This window comes from Aphis gossypii, chromosome 1, assembly GCF_020184175.1.
Source record: "Aphis gossypii isolate Hap1 chromosome 1, ASM2018417v2, whole genome shotgun sequence".
Lineage (NCBI taxonomy): Eukaryota > Metazoa > Arthropoda > Insecta > Hemiptera > Aphididae > Aphis > Aphis gossypii.
Genome location: NC_065530.1, coordinates 29,061,886 through 29,081,522, shown reverse-complemented (window position 1 = coordinate 29,081,522; position 19,637 = coordinate 29,061,886). Strand labels below are relative to the sequence as shown.

At 25.3% G+C, this 19,637-nt stretch overlaps 1 protein-coding gene and 1 long non-coding RNA gene across 5 annotated transcripts in view; one reads left to right on the top strand and one right to left on the bottom strand.

Annotated features, from left to right (window-relative positions):
• Positions 1-19,637, top strand: part of LOC114132429 (uncharacterized) — a 127,464-nt gene that overhangs the window by 88,930 nt on the left and 18,897 nt on the right. For 3 of the 4 annotated variants that reach the window (XR_003593051.2, XM_027997890.2, XM_027997892.2), the window contains exons 5-6: positions 10,713-10,808; positions 18,521-18,583. Coding sequence is in view for 3 of the 4 variants with exons in the window: in XM_027997890.2 (XP_027853691.1) it covers positions 10,713-10,808; positions 18,521-18,583 (159 nt within the window). In the remaining variant the exon portion in view is untranslated. The remainder of the gene's footprint in view (positions 1-10,712; positions 10,809-18,520; positions 18,584-19,637) is intronic. The other variant, XM_027997893.2, reaches the window with a different exon arrangement.
• LOC126555849 (uncharacterized) lies at positions 10,713-13,538 on the bottom strand. Its single transcript, XR_007606980.1, has 2 exons — positions 13,411-13,538; positions 10,713-10,820 (listed from the first exon to the last, which is right to left on the bottom strand). It is a non-coding gene; the product is annotated as an uncharacterized LOC126555849 (long non-coding RNA).

Below are 19,637 nucleotides of genomic sequence, written 5' to 3'. Positions count from 1 at the left end.
GTTCTTCGACATTTTTTTTTCATTTACAATAATAATAATAATATAATTTTTAACTTTAGGAATAACATTTAAAGTATTAATATTAGTATTATCATAAAATTAATTGGATGTTAAAGTAACGTAGTGTTCTTATTATTGTTAAAACGTATGAACATAATTTAATGAATGTATATTAATACATAAAATCAATCCAATAGATACCATTCGATATTATTTACATATAATATACTTATAAATATACTATATAATTTCACTTTATGACATAGGTAAGTACTTTTCCCGATAACCAATAACCATTTCTATTAATTTCCAGTGTAGTGATTGAGAAAATACACATTACACAATATGATTAAAACCGAGTTTTCACCAATTGCCAATTTGACATCTTTATATGGGTCGGTCAGTCGGTCAATGCAATTTAAAACTAACACTAGATGGATTAAAATCATATATTTATACGTCGCTACTTTATCGTGTTACATTTTGGATTTTACATTCAAACATTATTAAACTATAGTATCTACGACCATGTCCCACATCATCTATCTACACTATATACCTCGTAGCTATATCTATCTAATAGTCAAAGGATGAATTGTATACTCGTATTGATATGATATGCGACCATACAAAATACAAATTACACGATTAAATAAATGTTCGTCAAATAATAATAGTATAGTATATTATGAACATCGAATATTACATATCTTCATCATAATGGTTTTAATACTATTTCAAAATCCTCGAAGAAAAGCTCTCAACTCAAAAACCATTATCTAGATTAAACATCTTAAGCTTCATTAAACAAATCCCCAATTTTTAGTATAAACAATTGTACATTATTTCTTATGTACTGTCTTATATTTATTGTCAGCTATTGTATCGAACAATAACCATAGCCCAGCCACAGTGATTATTTCTAACGAAGATAATAACCAATCAAATTGCACTTATAAATTACAATACAGTTAAGCACATAGTAACATTAAACAAAATTGATGAAAACTATTTAAAAATAGATATGTAATGAAATATACAGTGAAAATTCTATATAACGAACTGCCATTTAACGATTTCCTCTATAATAGGATTTTTTTATTCTCCATGAGACTGAAGTTTCATTGTAATTATATAATATATAATATAATGTATGTAGGGTGATTATTTTAATATTGAAAACACAGTATTTCAAAAAGTATTAAGATTTGAACTATAAAAGTTAAAATTATTTAAAGAATAGATACGAACATAATAGTGAGATGTCCTTATAACACTTCATTCCAATTTTCTATTATGCTTTAAATATTTATAATTAACTGTTCGTTAGAATCTCTATTTTTATACATGGAAATCATTATCATAAAAGTGTTTGACAACATAGGCGTAACTTACCAAAAAAATACAAAATACTGACCATCTGTTATCATTAAAGATCAGGCACGTACACAAAAAAATTTTTTTTTGAGGGGGGCTCATAAAAAATGTACAATAATCAATATTTATCGAAGAATGATGATATAAATAAACTACACAACTATTAATTTTCGGGGGGGTTTGAATTCCCACCCCCCTGTATACGTGCCTGTTAAAGATGCTATTTGTAGATATACAAGTATATTAAGTTTGGTTAAAGCCATTCAAATTAGAACAACAAATATGTAAATAGAGTTTTTAGTGTGTGACATAATATGTCATATATTCGTATTAATATCATAGTGTTTATGTAGCTTATGAGCTCATAAATTTTATCCATCATTCAATTAAATTAATTTGAATAGAAATATTCAAATGTGAGATAAACCGACGAGTCTTTTTTTTAAAATTCAGACCACTCGATCATGCATCAGAAACCAAAAAGTCTTTTGTACTTATTTTTTCCATAGACTATTAAACCTCGATAGTGGATTTGCATTATTCTGTGTAAATGTAACGATACTTTTTAGCCAAGTTAAATTGGTTGTCAAATTGTCATCGAATTTATTATTTTGTCGAACGAGAAGAAAAGTTGAAATTTATGCACGCCTAATTTCCTCACGTTGCCCGTACCCGAGTTACAACTCCATTTATCTTGAATACGCCAGACAGTTGAAACCGAGTTTTTATTCAATTAGATGTTAATGCATTTTACAAAACTCTTCACCAAAACATGTTTTAGGAATATTATATCATCAACGAGTCGAAATAGTTATAATATCATTATGTTATTGCTGTTAAGCTTGTTTTATTTTAATTTGGATAAATAATATTACTGCTTTCAATACATTATTAAAATTATGATTAGTATAGATGATGCACCGTGTATTAAAAGGTTGCAATTTAAATAATCATTAAAATAATTAAAAAGCAATGACACGTGATAATCGAATTTCCAAAATAAATACATTTTATTTCAACATAATATTATTATTTATGTTCGATTTTAGACACGTTCATTGAATCCTTCTTTATAGTTTTAGCGTTTAATACACCGCTCTATTTTTTTTTTACTACCTACAAAAATTAAAACTCAAAATTCTAAATATTATGATCTGACTATATTTATTTAAATAAAGCTAACAAATATTTTATATGACAACTTATGTAACCTTAAATTTTATATGGCGACCAATACAATTTAATGCGGTGTTCGTAAACAGAGATAATTAATTTTATGAAATAGATTCATATTTCCTATTTGAAATTACTTCAATAAACTAATGATTGACTTAAAATAAAAATAATTCTATCTGAAATAAAAACAAATATACGTATGTGCATATGTTTGTATCTTATATATTATTATTATAGTGGACGGATAGCGAATATAAAGAGTAGGTATATATGTATGCGAGAACATTGAACATTTTTGACATTCAATCAATGCTCTCATAAGTTGTATTTCAAGTCTTGTACGTAAAAGATAAAATTTATAAAAGCGAGAGAAAATGATTCAATATATTATGACATATTCTACTTTAAATTTATCCTAGAAAGTAGCTTCATTGCTGACAATATATACTGACATAGTCGTAAACTTATAAAATATTACAATTCTTTTTTTTAAAAAAAAAAAAAAATCTATGTATCTAGTCAATACTAATATGTAATGTTTTATATCTGTTATTTTTTTTAAATTATGGAAAAAAAATAACAAAATACAATAAACAAAAGGAAATAAACTGTTTCTTTTGGCAAATGATTATTTAAAGTCTAAATATCTTTTTTATGTACGCTTTTATGTATATAAATATATTTAAAAAGCGATTTTAATATTTACTACTTTTATTTATTGCACGATCTGTACCCTTATGCATGTCTCATCTTGCGTAACAATAAAATAAAAAAACTTACGAAGAAAAAATGTTAGTCTACATTACTAGTGACAACATACATGCAATATACATATGTCATATACCTACTGTGAAATAGATTTCTAATTAAACTTTTTATAATTTATCCTACTGGAGGAAGCTGATTAAACTAGAGGGAAACGATTGACTGCCGTCCAAAACAGCCGATAAGCATTATAATTAATTTTGAAGAATTTAATCGAAATTTCAAACTTCCGGCTTTGAGACGGTGAACATGTTTCTTGCACTAATGGGACTATACGAGTATAAAGTTTGAAATTTCAGGCATTTGCGTGGGTTAGACTTTTTCTGAGTTAGTGGTAATTTTTTTTTTTTTTTTTACTCTAGGGAAAAAGTCCACAAACTATTTGTTTTGTTTTTCTTACTAAAAAGTAAAAAAGATTATTCACACTAAAATTTGATAATAGCTCATCAACTCTCATACTTTATGATATGATTTACAATGCATAAGTCCTAACGTTTAACTTCAATAGTACACCGGATGATTCATCTATTTATTCCTTTGACCATGAGCTTAGAATTATTCAAATTCTAATTTTTGATATTTTTAATTATACGTAAGTATTTAAAAAAACATATTTTTCAATACTTAGATTTTTCTACTACTTAAAAAGTAAGTATTCTCTGATATTAACTAATTCTCTTTAAAAAATAACCATCCTTTTTTCAATACATTTTTAATCAATTGATTTTTTTTTCTAAAACGTTATGTTTGAAAATTATTTTTTAGAATGCAATTTGTGTATACTTTTTTACTGGACATAACCCTTATTCATTTTCTCCTATTTATTTATCTAAAATTCGAGTTGTTTTGAATAATAGGTGTCTAAAAGGATTTCAACAATTTACTAATCTATTTTAAGATTTTAAATTTGTAATAATTGTTAGAATAAAATAACGATGCTAAAATATTATATCATATTATTTTTTATACTTGGGTAAAACTATTTTTAAGTACTACAGTACTTACTGTATGTCTGTATCTATAAACATTTTAATAATACAAAAGCTAATCGTTTCAAATTTGAATTCAAAACATCAACATTTTTAAAAAAAAAATTCCCTCTGCCTAACAATACGCAATAAGGTTGGTTCTCATAAAAAAAAAATTGTATCAGTACAAAACATTCCTTCAATATGTTTAAAGTTTAAATACAATTTTTATTAAAGAAAAAAAAATATAGGCGAGCATGCTTTATGAATTAATTTGTTCAATGATATAATTATAGTAAAAACGATTTCCAGCGGTTACCTGCAACACTGAGGTGTGGTAATACAAACTCAATTATCTCGCGAGTTTAAGTCCTTTTGAGGAACTCTGTATTTGTAAATCCTCGATTCTCGGAGATAAAATGATAACTTTTACATGTCTATACAAGGAAAATAAATTTAATTAAAATATTTATCGTGAACAAAACACTCATAATATTGTTCTGGGTCTTAAGCACCTGTAAATTATAAAATTATCATAAAATAAAAATAAACATTTATAACTGTAACTAAAGTAATAAAATATTATTGGAGCATAATACTATAACTTTGTTAATTACTAGAACTATGATTTTAATATTTTATATAAAAAAAAATAATGGATTGACTTAAATTATATTAATAAAAATTCACATATTATATGATATGGCATATGAAATCGAACAGTACCTAATTATGCTAATTTAAGACTTGTGTTATTTTAAAATTAAATTACGATATAATAATATAATGTGTGAAAAATAAATGACCAAAAATAATTCATTATTTAGAACTACGACTATACATATACACTTGAATAACATATTTATAGGTTGTTGAACACCGTTTTACGCAATTGAAGAGACATTTTTTTTAAAAAAATGCAAATAATGCTTTGTAATACAAACCGCCATATATTAATAATACGATATTAGTAATATAGTAATACAATATTACTAATGTTAAAACGGTAACGAAAATATACTTACTGTGGGAGCAGAGAGTAAAAGTGTAAAAATGTATGCATTGTTAATTCTATTATTATTGCGATCATTTATCTTGTTATTATATATATTATACCAGATACCTATTCTCCAATGATTTATGACTCGCGTCTTTCGTTATCATGAGATATCATTTATTATTATCGTTTTTTCAACAATGATAGCTTTCAAACCGTTATATGAGTCTTGGAATCTTATACATGGGATATGTATGTTTGATAAATCGTGTAATAGACAAATTTATCAAAATCTTGTACTATAAGTAAAATGTAGATATAAAAGTACATTTATTTTATTAATACATTTTAAAATATGTACAAATTACATGGCATAGATAGGTGGTCAACGTGATAGGCTCGCAGTATTCCCTTGGCATATTCACAAAATACGTAGATGTAGGTAGGTAATAATTGCAACATTTGAACACTTTTTTTTTTAATATTATGTCTCAATAAAATTGTAATAATGTACCTAAAACACTGGAATGATTAGTCATACTTATATCACAATTTTTTCGAAAACAATAATATAAGAAGTTTTTAAAAATTAATTTTGTTAACGAGTTTTTCAACTAGACACCTACCAAACTATTTTATTCTAAACCAGATTTTTTTTGTTTTGTTTTTTTTTTTTGACGTACCGTAATATAATATAACTTAATATCTCGTTATATTATGATAAACCTTTTTTTTTGGTTTTGCTTTCACTCACGTTATACTTATCGTTGCTGCTTGCGCAAAGCTCTTCTCGTCGACTAATCGCGTGCGCATGTGAAGTATAAGAACATCGAAAGTACACTCGTTAGCTCGCAAAGTACGCACGTAGATTGTTCTCCGGATAGGTATTATAGTATTTATCGCCAGACCAGAACCAAACTTATTTAATTCGGATCACTAAAATAGATTTTAATAATTAATTTTTCACTCCGTATATTATTCAATGCTGTACAGCTGTTTTCGAGCACGTATAACACACACGAACGTTCAACGGGTTATACCTACAGTACGTTACAGTGGTATAATATTCATTATGAACGCATATAAAACTTTATATTATTATACTCTATAAAATATGTAAATAAGATTTCTATTGAATTTTTATCGGACGAAAATTGTATGCAAATTGTACGTTATAGAAAAATATATGTATATTCATAGCACAACTGATCATTTGCGTTATGGATATATTATGTATAATGTATATTATATCATATAGAATATAAACAATAATACTATAGTATATTATAGACTATAAAATTATACCGGTTAAAAAATAAAATGTATATACGTAAAATTTTTATAATTATCTAGTAGTTACCATTGTTTCGTTTCCTCGGAAAAGTTTAATAAAACCCTATCTATGAAAAATAGTCATTATTAATCCTTTTTCATAATAATTATAATGTATTTTGTTGTGCGTCATGTCACAGTATTATAAATCGTAAACAACACACTAGTAGGTATAATGTATAATAATTAATAAACGGTTAATATAAAGACAATAATAAAAAAAAAATCCATTCTACAATGGTTTTCACAGTAAATTATCTTGCAGTAGAATGATTTATTATATAACGCAACGTAGGGTGAAAGAGGGCTACCCTGGCTCGTGGCAAAATATCACTTTCAGATCAAAAGTGTTTTATCACACTTTTTTTTTATTTTATTTTTAATCTAACTCTTTGGTTAGGACTGCACGTTTACACATCAGTACATAAGACTTAAATGTTTTCTAGTTAAAAAGACGTGACACAAATAAGTACTCTATAGATCATACACTTTGTGCTATATTGAAGTACAAGCTTGACGATGATGAAAATAAATTTAAAAATCTCATTATTATTTAATCTATGAATAAAATTATATTTCTGTATTTTATTTATTATACAGTAGTAACAATGTAACAATTAATGTGTAATTATAGTTTTAATGTAATATTATTTTAGTTGATATTTCCCTTTATATGGTACAAATTCGGCTTGTGTAAAGTAAACTCGAACGAAATTCGGTTAGCCGTTTTTGGTATACAGAGGGAGAACTTTTAAGTAAAACCATGAATTGGGTCTGTACTGCAGCTGGGAAGGGGCAGGAGTAAAATGTGATTTCACATGTACGCATCGTTAAGTGCAAACAATCGCGTGTTACATTAAGGTGAGAGTTAAACTGACATCATATGTCTGTGTCCAACTCAGTTACACCTAGGCCAATTTCTCTGAATCCTGGTATTGTATACAGAGTGAGAATACAAAAATACTTACCACAATTATTTTCTATAGTAAAATATAAAATATGTAAGGAGTAAAGTCTTTTACAATTGTATCTATCGATACAACTTCTTTTTTTTCATAAGAACTAACTTTTTTTTTATTGTAAATTGATAAAAAAAAAAATTGTTGAAACTAGCTATATGTATAAACTGTTAATCAAAATTCTTGAAGTAGTTTTTTATTAGATGTATAAAAGCCCTAAGTTAACAACCTATAGTAAAAGTAGTTCTCATTAAAAAAAAAATTCGTAAGTTTATATCTTTACAGAGCACTCCTTAAGTGGTACAAAAAAAAATCAATTATTTGAAAACAAAAATTAGATTTTGAATAACTGCATTATTAAAGAAAAAAGAGGATCAACAAACTTTGTGAATTACGTAATATAATCGTATTCTCTCTAGTCTTAATTGATGAGTTCTATCGTTTTCTGATATTCATATACAAGTATCTCATATATTCAGTACATTGGGTTAATTTATTCCGCTAGGAAAAATAAATTATTCTATGTTGTAACAAATAAAAAAGAAAAAGAAATTATTATTTAATATCATACATTAAATTATATTTTTTAACGTTCTATTCGTCGTCTTGAATTTATTATTCTTCTTGAAATAATACATTTATTTATATCCTAATAAAAAACTAATTACACAAAAGTTTTATTTTGATTAGCTTATCTAAATATTTTTATTTCACACATACACATACTATTAGTTATTACATTTTTGAACATTTATCTATTTTAAAAAAGTAAATCTATTTTCTAAGCCAATTTACACTTTCCAGTGGTTGCTAAGCTTATAATTAATTAATGTGCTATGGGATATCCATTGATTTACAAATATTGGTGGTGAATAAAAATAAAGTATTCTTAGATTATTTCGAGATCAAAGTAAGATATTCTAAAAATATTAAACGACTTATAATTAATTAACAGTTTTAACTTAAAATTATAGAAACTAGAAAGTTATTCTTCTTTTCTGATAAGTTTTTAACAAGTGTATTTAATGAATTATACATAGGTATTTTCAAACGATTAAAGTGCCAAATACACATAATTAGAGTGCGGATTTTTATGTAAATATATAATTTTATTGAGTACAAATTTCTCAATTCTGGTTTAAAATAAGCACGTTCAATTACACCCTGAATAAAATGAGACTTTTTTATTTTACATATTTTCACATATTTTGATGTAAATACATATTTTGTAAATATTTCACTTCTTCATACCTAGGTATAGTTTTTATTTGTATTAAAATTATTTTAATCAATTTTGAAATTTTGATCAATCAGCTTCTATTGATCAACGGAGATATTATAAAATAAAAGATAACTGATAACATTTGTTAGCAGGAGATTACAATGTTTGTAATTTAACCATAATATTCCTAAATATTTTATATTATATCCAGTTGTTTAAAAAAACAATAATGAAGATGATTAGATGAATTAAATCGAATCAACTAAATGAAAAATTCCGATTTTTTTGTATAAATAGAACATCTATGTTATAAATTATTCAAATTTCTCAAGTATTTTTAAATATTTTTTATAATAATTAATTCCATTGAATCGTTTCCAAAACTGTAAGTTTTTGAACATTTATTCTATATATTCTTGGAAATGTTTTTAATTATCAAGCTCGATAAATCTTGACACTTAAGTATTTTATTTCAGAGATAATAAAAATTAATTGCTTTCTATGTGACTACTTCAATATGTTGTGAAGAAATAAAATGTTTTCTTTATTGTTCAGTGAAATGGTTGCATTTTTATTCCAAATAAAACGTAGCTTTATATATGTTTACATTTAGATTCGGTCGTCAAAAATAAAACTAAATTAAAATCCCTTCCGTTGACCTAGTAAATAACTAATTAACTCGGACAATTTTAATTTAATTTTTAAAATAAATATTACACGACGTGTTGAATGATTGACATTTTTATTTATCATGATGTTTAAATACTGAAATATTTATTAGATATTACGACGTTATAAAATATTAATGTAGCAATCCTCTATAAAAATAATATTTATTTTGTTTTACTATTACGTCGGACAGAGGATTATAATTATAAACACAATATAATTATTATCAAAAACTATAATATAGTTTTAACTATATAATTACTATTTGGAAAAGTGTATAATATAATTTATATATATTTAACAGTTCAAGGCGGTGACGTATGCATAAATGTTATGAATAAGAGATCAGTAGAAAAAAACCTAAACTATGACCAAAAAAAAAGGATGTAATAAAGTATTATCATTATAACCTATAAAAAAGGTCATATATGTATGATAATTGTAGGTAATGCTCAAACCCCCGAAACTACTAGGCCTAGTACGCCTTTGCATGTCAATAATGATATTATCTATCACAACTTACAATTGAAAATATTGTTGTTTAATTCTGTAATGTCATCGTATGGACTTAGCAGACACAGCAATGAAAAATTAAATAGAATGATATTAACAACACATTTAAATAAATCAATTGAAAAGGCATTATAAACTATTATTAGAGTAAAAACATATTTAATAAAATTATTAGAGAAAAATATTTTGGAGATACTTAATTGTCATTTTTTAAATATTAGTTTTAGTTAATTAAATGAGGATGGTTTTATATTTTTCGAATTATACTTCTCAAAAGATATAACTACTCTTTTTTAAGCTTTTCAAAAATATGACTACAACTTTTTTAATAATTATTATATTTCAAAAACGGTAATTAAGTTATCTCTTGACTCTTAAGTATTATTCCTTATACATTTTAAACCCACTTTTCAATACAGTTCCTTTAAGATTCTAAGTGAAGCGAGGAATGTATTTTTTGTTTGTTTGACGTAGATATATTTTTACCATTGAAAATGATCGATAAAAACATAGTCCACTAACCATAAAAAAAATAAAAATGCAATCGGAATATTTGACATGTATATTCCTTTGTATTAAGTCTCTAGTTCAAGGTATCTGTCTTTAATTACATACATTGGTTGGTAAATAGATTATAAAATCTTAAGGTATACTATTTTGGTTACAAGTATACAGTACACAATATAATACAATACACGTCGTTCAATATTTTATATATGGTTATTATGTTCCAGGATCTCAGAGTTCTATTCGTACCTTGGATATTTGCAATGATCTTAGCAACTACTGTTGATGTCGCACATTCTATATATTTATATGGACTTGATACGGTAAATATAAATCTAAAGAAATAATAAAATTTCCCATTAAAAAAGAACTGTAAAAATTCAATTATTATAATTGAAATTTGACACATAACAAATTGAATCGTATAAGATTTATGATCGTATTTACTGACTATCTTTTTTTAATTTATTAATAAATACCTGTTAATTAACAAATGTTAAGCCAATGACTGAAGTTGGCTCCACAGGGATAATAAACACTTTATTACTCATTTACAATCACTAAATAATTGTCAGTGAATCACCTGGTACGTATATAAAACTTTCATTGCATTGTTCACTAAGCTAACTTTGTACACTCCTCAGTTAATAAATAATTTTAAAAGTTGATATTAAAATGTAAAATATTTATGAAGTTTTTCTTATTATACGAAATACAGCAAAAACAAAATAAATTATTCTTCGTAACAAATGTATTTATAAATATTATATTTCACTAATATTAATATACTTATAAGTTGCAATAAATTCATTAAAATGCCTCAAGTATCTTACAACAAACAATATATGCTAATTCGATTAGATAAAAATTTATAATTTTATTAAAAATAATGTTTATCGGACTGATATGCAAAATAATAGCACTCCGGTCGTGTGATACAAAATCCAACGTCGTAACGTAAAATATAATATTACCCATATAATATTATGAGTTATGAGAAATAGTTATATTCTCAAATAACTATGTAATAAAATAACTACAATATCGAACTTTAAGTTTATTTCATACTGAAATTGTCTAAAGCAATGGTCATTCTACACACCTAGGCGTCTACATAATTAATTACCATGAACTGATACAGAGTTCTACGTGGACTAGGGTCTAGGAATAAGTAAATGACATTTATACACTATATATCACATGAGTTGCATAAGCCTTAGATGGCTCTACCTTCTATTCGAGGTTTACGGTGTTAGTTTTAAGTTTTATGCCAAATAGGTTTAGTTGGCATATTATTATTTATTAACTCTGAGGTATATCTTTATTATTCCTTTTAAAATTGATTTCGACTGCTGCTTAATTTACCGTTGTAAGTTTTTAAAAAGTTGTACTTACATTTTTTTAGAGTCATTAATAACACTATTGATAAATTTATAGATTTTAAGTTAAACAAATCTCCAAAATTATTATAAAATACATTTATCAGTTTCTGAATTTAGCTCCATCAAGTTTATATAACAATTAAATTTAATCTTTGATAAGTATGTTTAATGTATTCTTTTCATAATGTGATTTGCATTAGATGTCTATCAAGTCAGCATAACATCTTGAATTAACTTCCAAAAACTTAATGGTTTTTAAAAAATTGTATACTTATTCTTTGTAAAAAATTTAGAACTTATAACAGAATTACCATGTACAACTATATACCTATTAAAAATATTATGATTATTTGAGTTTAACTTTATAAACTTTAATGATATCAATGTTTCACTTACATAAATATAAGTATTCGTACAATAATGTTCGGTACACAAGTTTATTCGTTAATCATGATTACCTCCTTTTTTCTACAATAATGCAGTTTTTAAAGTACTTTTGGGAAATTTCAAGCAATTTGGGATTTTTAAATATACCTATAAATATCATAATATTTTCAAATTATTGTGTATTGTAGAGATACAAACTTTTGTCTTACAAATGATAACCCTTCCTCCTTTCTACTTTTATTATTTAACAAATAAAATTTCTGAATATTTTGACATTTTAAAAATCAAAATTTGAATGTGTAGTTTTTTAATTTTGTGTACCTACTAAGAATAAAAGGTTTATAATAGTGGACTTGAGAATTATAGTGGTTACCGCTTTGAAAATGTTGGTAATATAATATAATTATCCATAAAAATTTTTGAAAATGGTCCATGTATAATAAATATGTAATCCAATATTACATGTAACTTATATTTTTGTAAAACCTTTTTTTCAAAACCACTGATTCAATTTAATTAATACACTGCAATTATTCATGGTGATGTGGTTTGTGTTTAATCAAAATGATCAAAGACATGTCGAGATATTATTTGACTAAAGATAGATTATACTACAATGTAGTATAAATTTCATTATTTAATTATCATACAATAGTATAATGTGTTTAATTGAATTAATTGAGTTGGAATGATTACTGATAATAAAATAAAGTTCGGAGTATAGTCAACGATAATACTTGCATAATAAATACAAAACCCGTGAGAATAAATAAATAACAAATATTTCAATGAGATAATAAATATTAATATAACGTATAATGTGCCATTACTCGATTTTCATTAAATGTATATTCAGAACCTAACCATAGAAAAAAAATTTAAGTATTATAAAAATTAATATACAAACATAGATATGTCATATAATTAAAAGCTAAACATAGACATAATAAATTATTATATTATCCTGTGTTCACAAATATCTATATTGTACCAAAAATGAGAAAACACAAATTACACGAATTTCTAAAGGTACCAGAATCTTGTTTTGTACAAACATAAACATACAGTTAGCTCGTTAAAAATTTATCAAATACTGTCTCATCGTTGTTCTTTTATTACAACATTTAACTTAACACTACAAGAATAACATACTTACTCGAAAACTAAGAGTAGAAAGTTTTTTTAACGGTAGAATCGTTTATCACATTATTATAACGGCTCTAAACACACTAAGAAAAACTTAAATCGTTAAACTTTTGTCATGCTTTACTGAACGGTGAGGTTGAAAACTACGAATTCATTGTGATGTACTCATCAATGTATATGACTACCACTTAAATGTTAAGTACTTAGTACTCTACTTCCACTAAATTCTACAACATGGGTCTTATATCAATACTAATAGACCTGGATTTCGTGCACTATCAGATATTATTTCTCGTGTGCGATTTAAGGATTTACAACATAATATTTTTATGTAAGTACTATAAACGCCAGTTTTCATTTTATTTTGTACTTGATATATTTTCATATAATGGCATCCGATCAAAGATTACCTGTCTACATTGTTGGTGTAAATTTGATCGGCCACTCACGCCTACATGTTACCCTAAAATCGAAGTCGATATATTAGCAGTAAAAATTATCTATACAAGCAGTTTGACCAACGTGTGAATTATATGATATACAGTATCGTGTAATATGATACACATATTTAATTAAATCTTCATATCAATAAAAATTGTTTAAGTATTTAATAACACTAAAAACATTTAATCCTAGTAGGTAATTAAAATTTATTAAACTTGAAACGTATTATAGTATTAAAATTATTTTATAAATTTAATTCTCTTATTCAATTCATACAAAATATGATTTTCTTATAGTATAATGTAAAATCAACGAATCTTTGCATTTCGATATTATTTTATTTTTGTATATAAAAAAATAAACATAAATCCTAAATTTTCATTGATATAGGTTGAACACTATTTAGTTATGTCGGTTGTAAATATATATTATACTGTTGAAAGTATGTGAAGTGGTCATTATCTATAACACCCACTTACTCATTTGTGTTGATATATTTTCGTACAGTGTTTTATTTCCATAAAATAAAACACGCAGACATATATACAACATTTTACTATACATTTTCACATTAAATGTTTGAAATATTATGGAGTCTTAAGTTTATTTTTTAATGTCTGTCTGCATTGTTAAAAGGAAACATTTTAAATGCGACTCACATACTCTCTACAGCGTCCCCTATTTTGATTACTGATGGTACGCTATAAATAGTATAAATCCACTTTTAAATTTTATACCATCCTAAGCGTGTAAGCGATTTATTTCTGAGGTATAGATTACACCGGTCTGATATCCATTAATTAGTTTTAAAATGTAATTATATTTATTTTACGTTAAATTTATCATTACCATATTTTGGTATGGTGTAATAATTACTAGAAAACTTAAAACACAGTTGCAACATATTATATTAAAATGGTGTTTCATTTAAAAAAAAAATTTTCAAAATACAAACTATACCTATTACCTATAATACGTCTGCGTGTGCACGTATTTTGAAATTTAAACTTGTTAATAAGTAACATTAACAAAATATGACAACTTCATTAAACGTATATGTGTAATATAAATACATATTTAAAATTAGAAATTCTGATATTAAATAAAAATTAACTTTCGTTTAAGTTTTAATATTTTATTTTTTTAATTTATTAATAATATAAATATTAATAGAATATTAATAATTTACATAATTTCACATACTTAATAGTTTACTAAACCTTTACACATATTATGTATAATTATTAAAAAATTCTGTAGATGTCTTGATGATGATTATTTTATATTTCTATATAATAGAACAACTTATGAAAAAAAAAACTTATGAATAAACAAAATATAATATGTAATTCAATATATCTTATTATTATAAACGAAAAACAGAACAACGTATTATAATTCGGTGCAATCAATGTGATTAATAACTATGAATGAAATATTATGTAACAATAATTTAATACAAGCTTAGTTCTTTGCTACTATGTATACTGTTTTTTTTTTAAATTCAAATTCATTTTTCGTTATTGAAAATAAAATATACATCTATATATTATACATGTATATTCTAATTTATAATATATAACTTACCAAGTCCAATGTTATCTAAAACAAATATTTTCAAAAATATTTAATCAATCAATAATGTGATTACTATCAAGTACTATATCAACTCTTTAACCAATAGGTTTATTGTATGTACATATAATCGGTTCTTAAAATGTGTTTGGTTTAAGCGTTTCAAGTTCAGAGTATTATATAATTCAAGCTTAATATATAATATAGTTTTGAATTATAATCGACTTGGGAGGAGGGGAGTAGTATTATTGGATAAGAGAACGGAAGTATCAAAGGTTGGTTACGGTAGAAAACCTATAGTGGTCGACCAAACTATTAATTATTAATCACGTCTCATACTTCCGGTTCAACCCTATTCCGCCCATACCGCGGAGACAAGACTTTCCGCCTATAGCGCGATACTATAAATGTTCAATAACTTGCATGTTTTGCCGACCCTTTAAAACAACTTTAGCCTCAAGCATTAATTTACATCCATTCGGAAAGGTTCATTTGACCCGCGGTAATTGTGTTTCAATCAAAAGTTTCTTGATTGTTTTTTTTTTTTTTTTTTTAAATCGATTATAGGAGTCCTTTGACTATGATAAATTGTACGGGAAAAACAGCGTTCCTTGAAATTGAATCTTCTTCGTTTTATATTTTTTAGTTTAAAACAGGATGTACGTGCAAAAAACATGGTTTTTTTTTGTAAGTGACATTTATGGACCGATATGAGATAGACTAACTTTTTGGGTTTTTTTCTTGTTTATCATATATAATTGATTTACATATGTATATTTTATTAAACGAGTGATTGTTTTTAAGCTTATCCTATAAGGTTTCTAGAGCATAACATCTTACAAAATTAAAACTTATAAAATATTTTCTAAAAGAATAATTATTATTTGAACCAATTTTTCAAGTATATAATATATTATTATATAAACAATCCAATCATCAATGAACATTTTATTTACAAATAAATAGTTTACATTAATTATAATACGATTAAATAATATAATAAATATTATATTAATTAGTTTGAAAATAATTATTAAACAAATTTACTTGATGCACACACAACACATGTGTCATGTATATACGTAGTAAACTCAACAATAAGAGTTGATTATTTTTATATGCATTTTTAGCCATTCCCTCAGTTATTTCAAATCACTTCAAGCACTCTCTGTGAGTTAGGTTAAGTTCTTTTGATTTACTGAGTACACTTAAAATTAAAATTTAAGTACTTTGCCGTTTGAATTAATTATAGACATTATGTACTGCGTTTAAATAATAAAATAACAATGACACGGAATTATGAATAAGCTATATTACATGCACACCGTTGTTGATGATTTATTGTTCAGTAAGTAACTCATAAATACGTCACTTCTGATTTTTCTTTTTCTTTTTTTATTTATTGTGCGTCAACAGAGAAGTTATATGATAGGCCTACTAGACTTATGCTATTTTTAAGTTAACTGTTAATTAAAAATCATTATGATACAGTAGTGATAAAATTGTTTATATATATTATGTATTGTTTATTGTGATATTATGAAAATATGTAATTTATCAGTTTTGATTTTAACAATCTACTATAATGTATTGTCTAAAATAAAATAATTAAAAACTATTCATGATATTATGGGTCCATTACTATTGCACCTTTAAAATCATTCTATGATAGCGTCTCTAACGTCGTTATCGTTTTATAGCAAGCATTTTATGAAAAAGATTTTTTTTTTACTACCAGTAGATTTAACAAACAACCTATTTTATCAGCTAAATCGCAAAACGACCGTTTATAATATAAACATTTTATTCGATTTTTAAAAACCATTGCAATGTACCTAATATTATAAGTACTTTTAAGTCGGTGATTCGGAACTAAAAAAATTGTATTTGAGACGACTCTTAGGATTAACTGGTCCGTCATACGTTGCACTGTTTGCTTGTTACGTGAACCTTTTTTTTTTTTGTGTGTGCGCGTTTGTTATGGACGACCTTTGCTATGTTTCAAGAAGCGAACCCCCGCGTCTATTGAAACCCCTTGATAGACGGTTTCGAGAATCCTATTCAAAGCCAACTGTTGTTGTCAACTATACTATCGTTCAAACAAACGAATGTCGGCGTAATCGACAACCGTGTCATGTATTTTATAAGTAGCAAAATGTGCACGATTTAAAGGATTAGCATAATGCGTGCGATGATTGATGGCTAATATTACGTTTATCGTGATACTATCGGTCCGGGTGTTGACGAGTGATTGTTATACGGAAAAGGGGGAGGTGTCCAATAGACAACAAAATCCTTAATACGAGTCACCGAGTGATTATTAATTATTATTATTAGTTATTTCATAAAAGACCTTTTCGTATCCAAAACCATAATAATGTTATTATCAGTACATATTTCGAATGGTTGTGATTTGATTTGATTTTTTTTTTTGGAAACTGTATCCGTATATTGAAATATTATACTATGCGCATAAAACAATACGGTTTGCTGACAGATCATCGATGCATGTAAAACAAAACAGATACTACGCAATCACTTTACTCGTCAACCTACGTCGTTCAGCCACGATCTCACACGTCATATTTTGTTCTATAACCTGTAACAGGTGTGAATGCGCTCGAAATCATGGTTGCGTAATATTATACAGAGTGATTCTCCAAACATGCTCACCCCCCAATTTTCTTAAATCAACTGATTTACTTAAATTCTGATTTTTTTTAAAAAATTGTCTCGATATAACAAGTACTAGATAGATTCAATATTAAATCTATTTTGTATTTATAAAAAACTATTTTAATAACTCAACAACTAGTTGATTGAAAATCAGCCTATGTAAACAAATGGCAGATGGAATCAGACGAATTATTAATATTTACCAGCTCAAAAATTATACAATAATTGAGCAGAGAATATAATATATACATATATAATTCAACAATAAAAATAAAATTCTACCTACCTTACATACTACGGGATTATAAGAAAATATATTTCGTTATTAGGTGAATTACCTCTAAGTCTATTTTATACATTTCAAATAAAAATCATTATAATTAAATAAATAATAATTATTATAATATTATTGTTTTAAATTACAGGTTGAATTCAATCCGCCGACAGCAATTTTGTATACTATTGATTTTTTCCTACTAATTTTAAACGTAAGTATTTTGAACTCACCATTAACCAATAACTATTATATTAGTTTTGTAATATACTTGAATACCTACATAAATAAAATAAATCAATTTTTTGCTATTATTCAATGAAAAGCCCTTAACTTATTTTACAAATTTAAATTATTAAAAACTGTAAAAATATACTACTTAATTTTCAAACATACTCTTAAATAAAATTTTTTACGGAATGTTTTCTTATTGTCAGTAAAGGCTCAAAAAGTTTTGTACAACATCATTTCAAGTATTATATTCAAAGTTATTTTTCAACAAATCTTAAGGAAATTACAAAAATGACAATATAATGAAATAAAAGAAAACATCAAACAAACATTTTTATCACAATTGATTGCACCAATCGCTAAAAATCGTTTTCCAGAATCAATTATAATTTGTCTAACTCAAATTTCAATCAATATATCTCATGTTTACAAATTGAACAATATAAATTGATATAAGCACTCTGTGAAGTTGATCGACATGAATTAAGTCTCTAGCATATAAAAACATCTAACTGTGTGTATTTTTGAGTCTCAATTAATAAACGGACTTTCTGTTCTTTTAATATCATTTGAATTTTCAAATATTAATACTTATGCAAATCTCTTTCTATTAAAAAATCCTAAAAACGCCACTGATCTACGTTTAATATCAACACGGTTTTATGTTTCATTTTCAGAAAATTACTTCACTCTAGTGCACACGTATTTTATAAGTCAAAAATGTCTTTATTTCTTATTTTCATTTATTTTAAATTCCATCCCACACTACTTTATTCCATGCCGTTATTTCACGTCTTACTTTCCGTGTATAAATATTTAAATTAGAAAAGTTGACGCGTATATTTTACCTCTCGTTATGTAAACAACTGCTATTTATATTATTTCGAGTGTTGACTTAAATGTAACCAAACAAATCACGTTGCATTTTATATACACATCATCACAATATTAAACACGTTTATCCGCGTGTTCTTAATATTATTTGTTCTTGTAACTACACAAAACCTGGAATAATTAAAATATATTATTATGTTCAA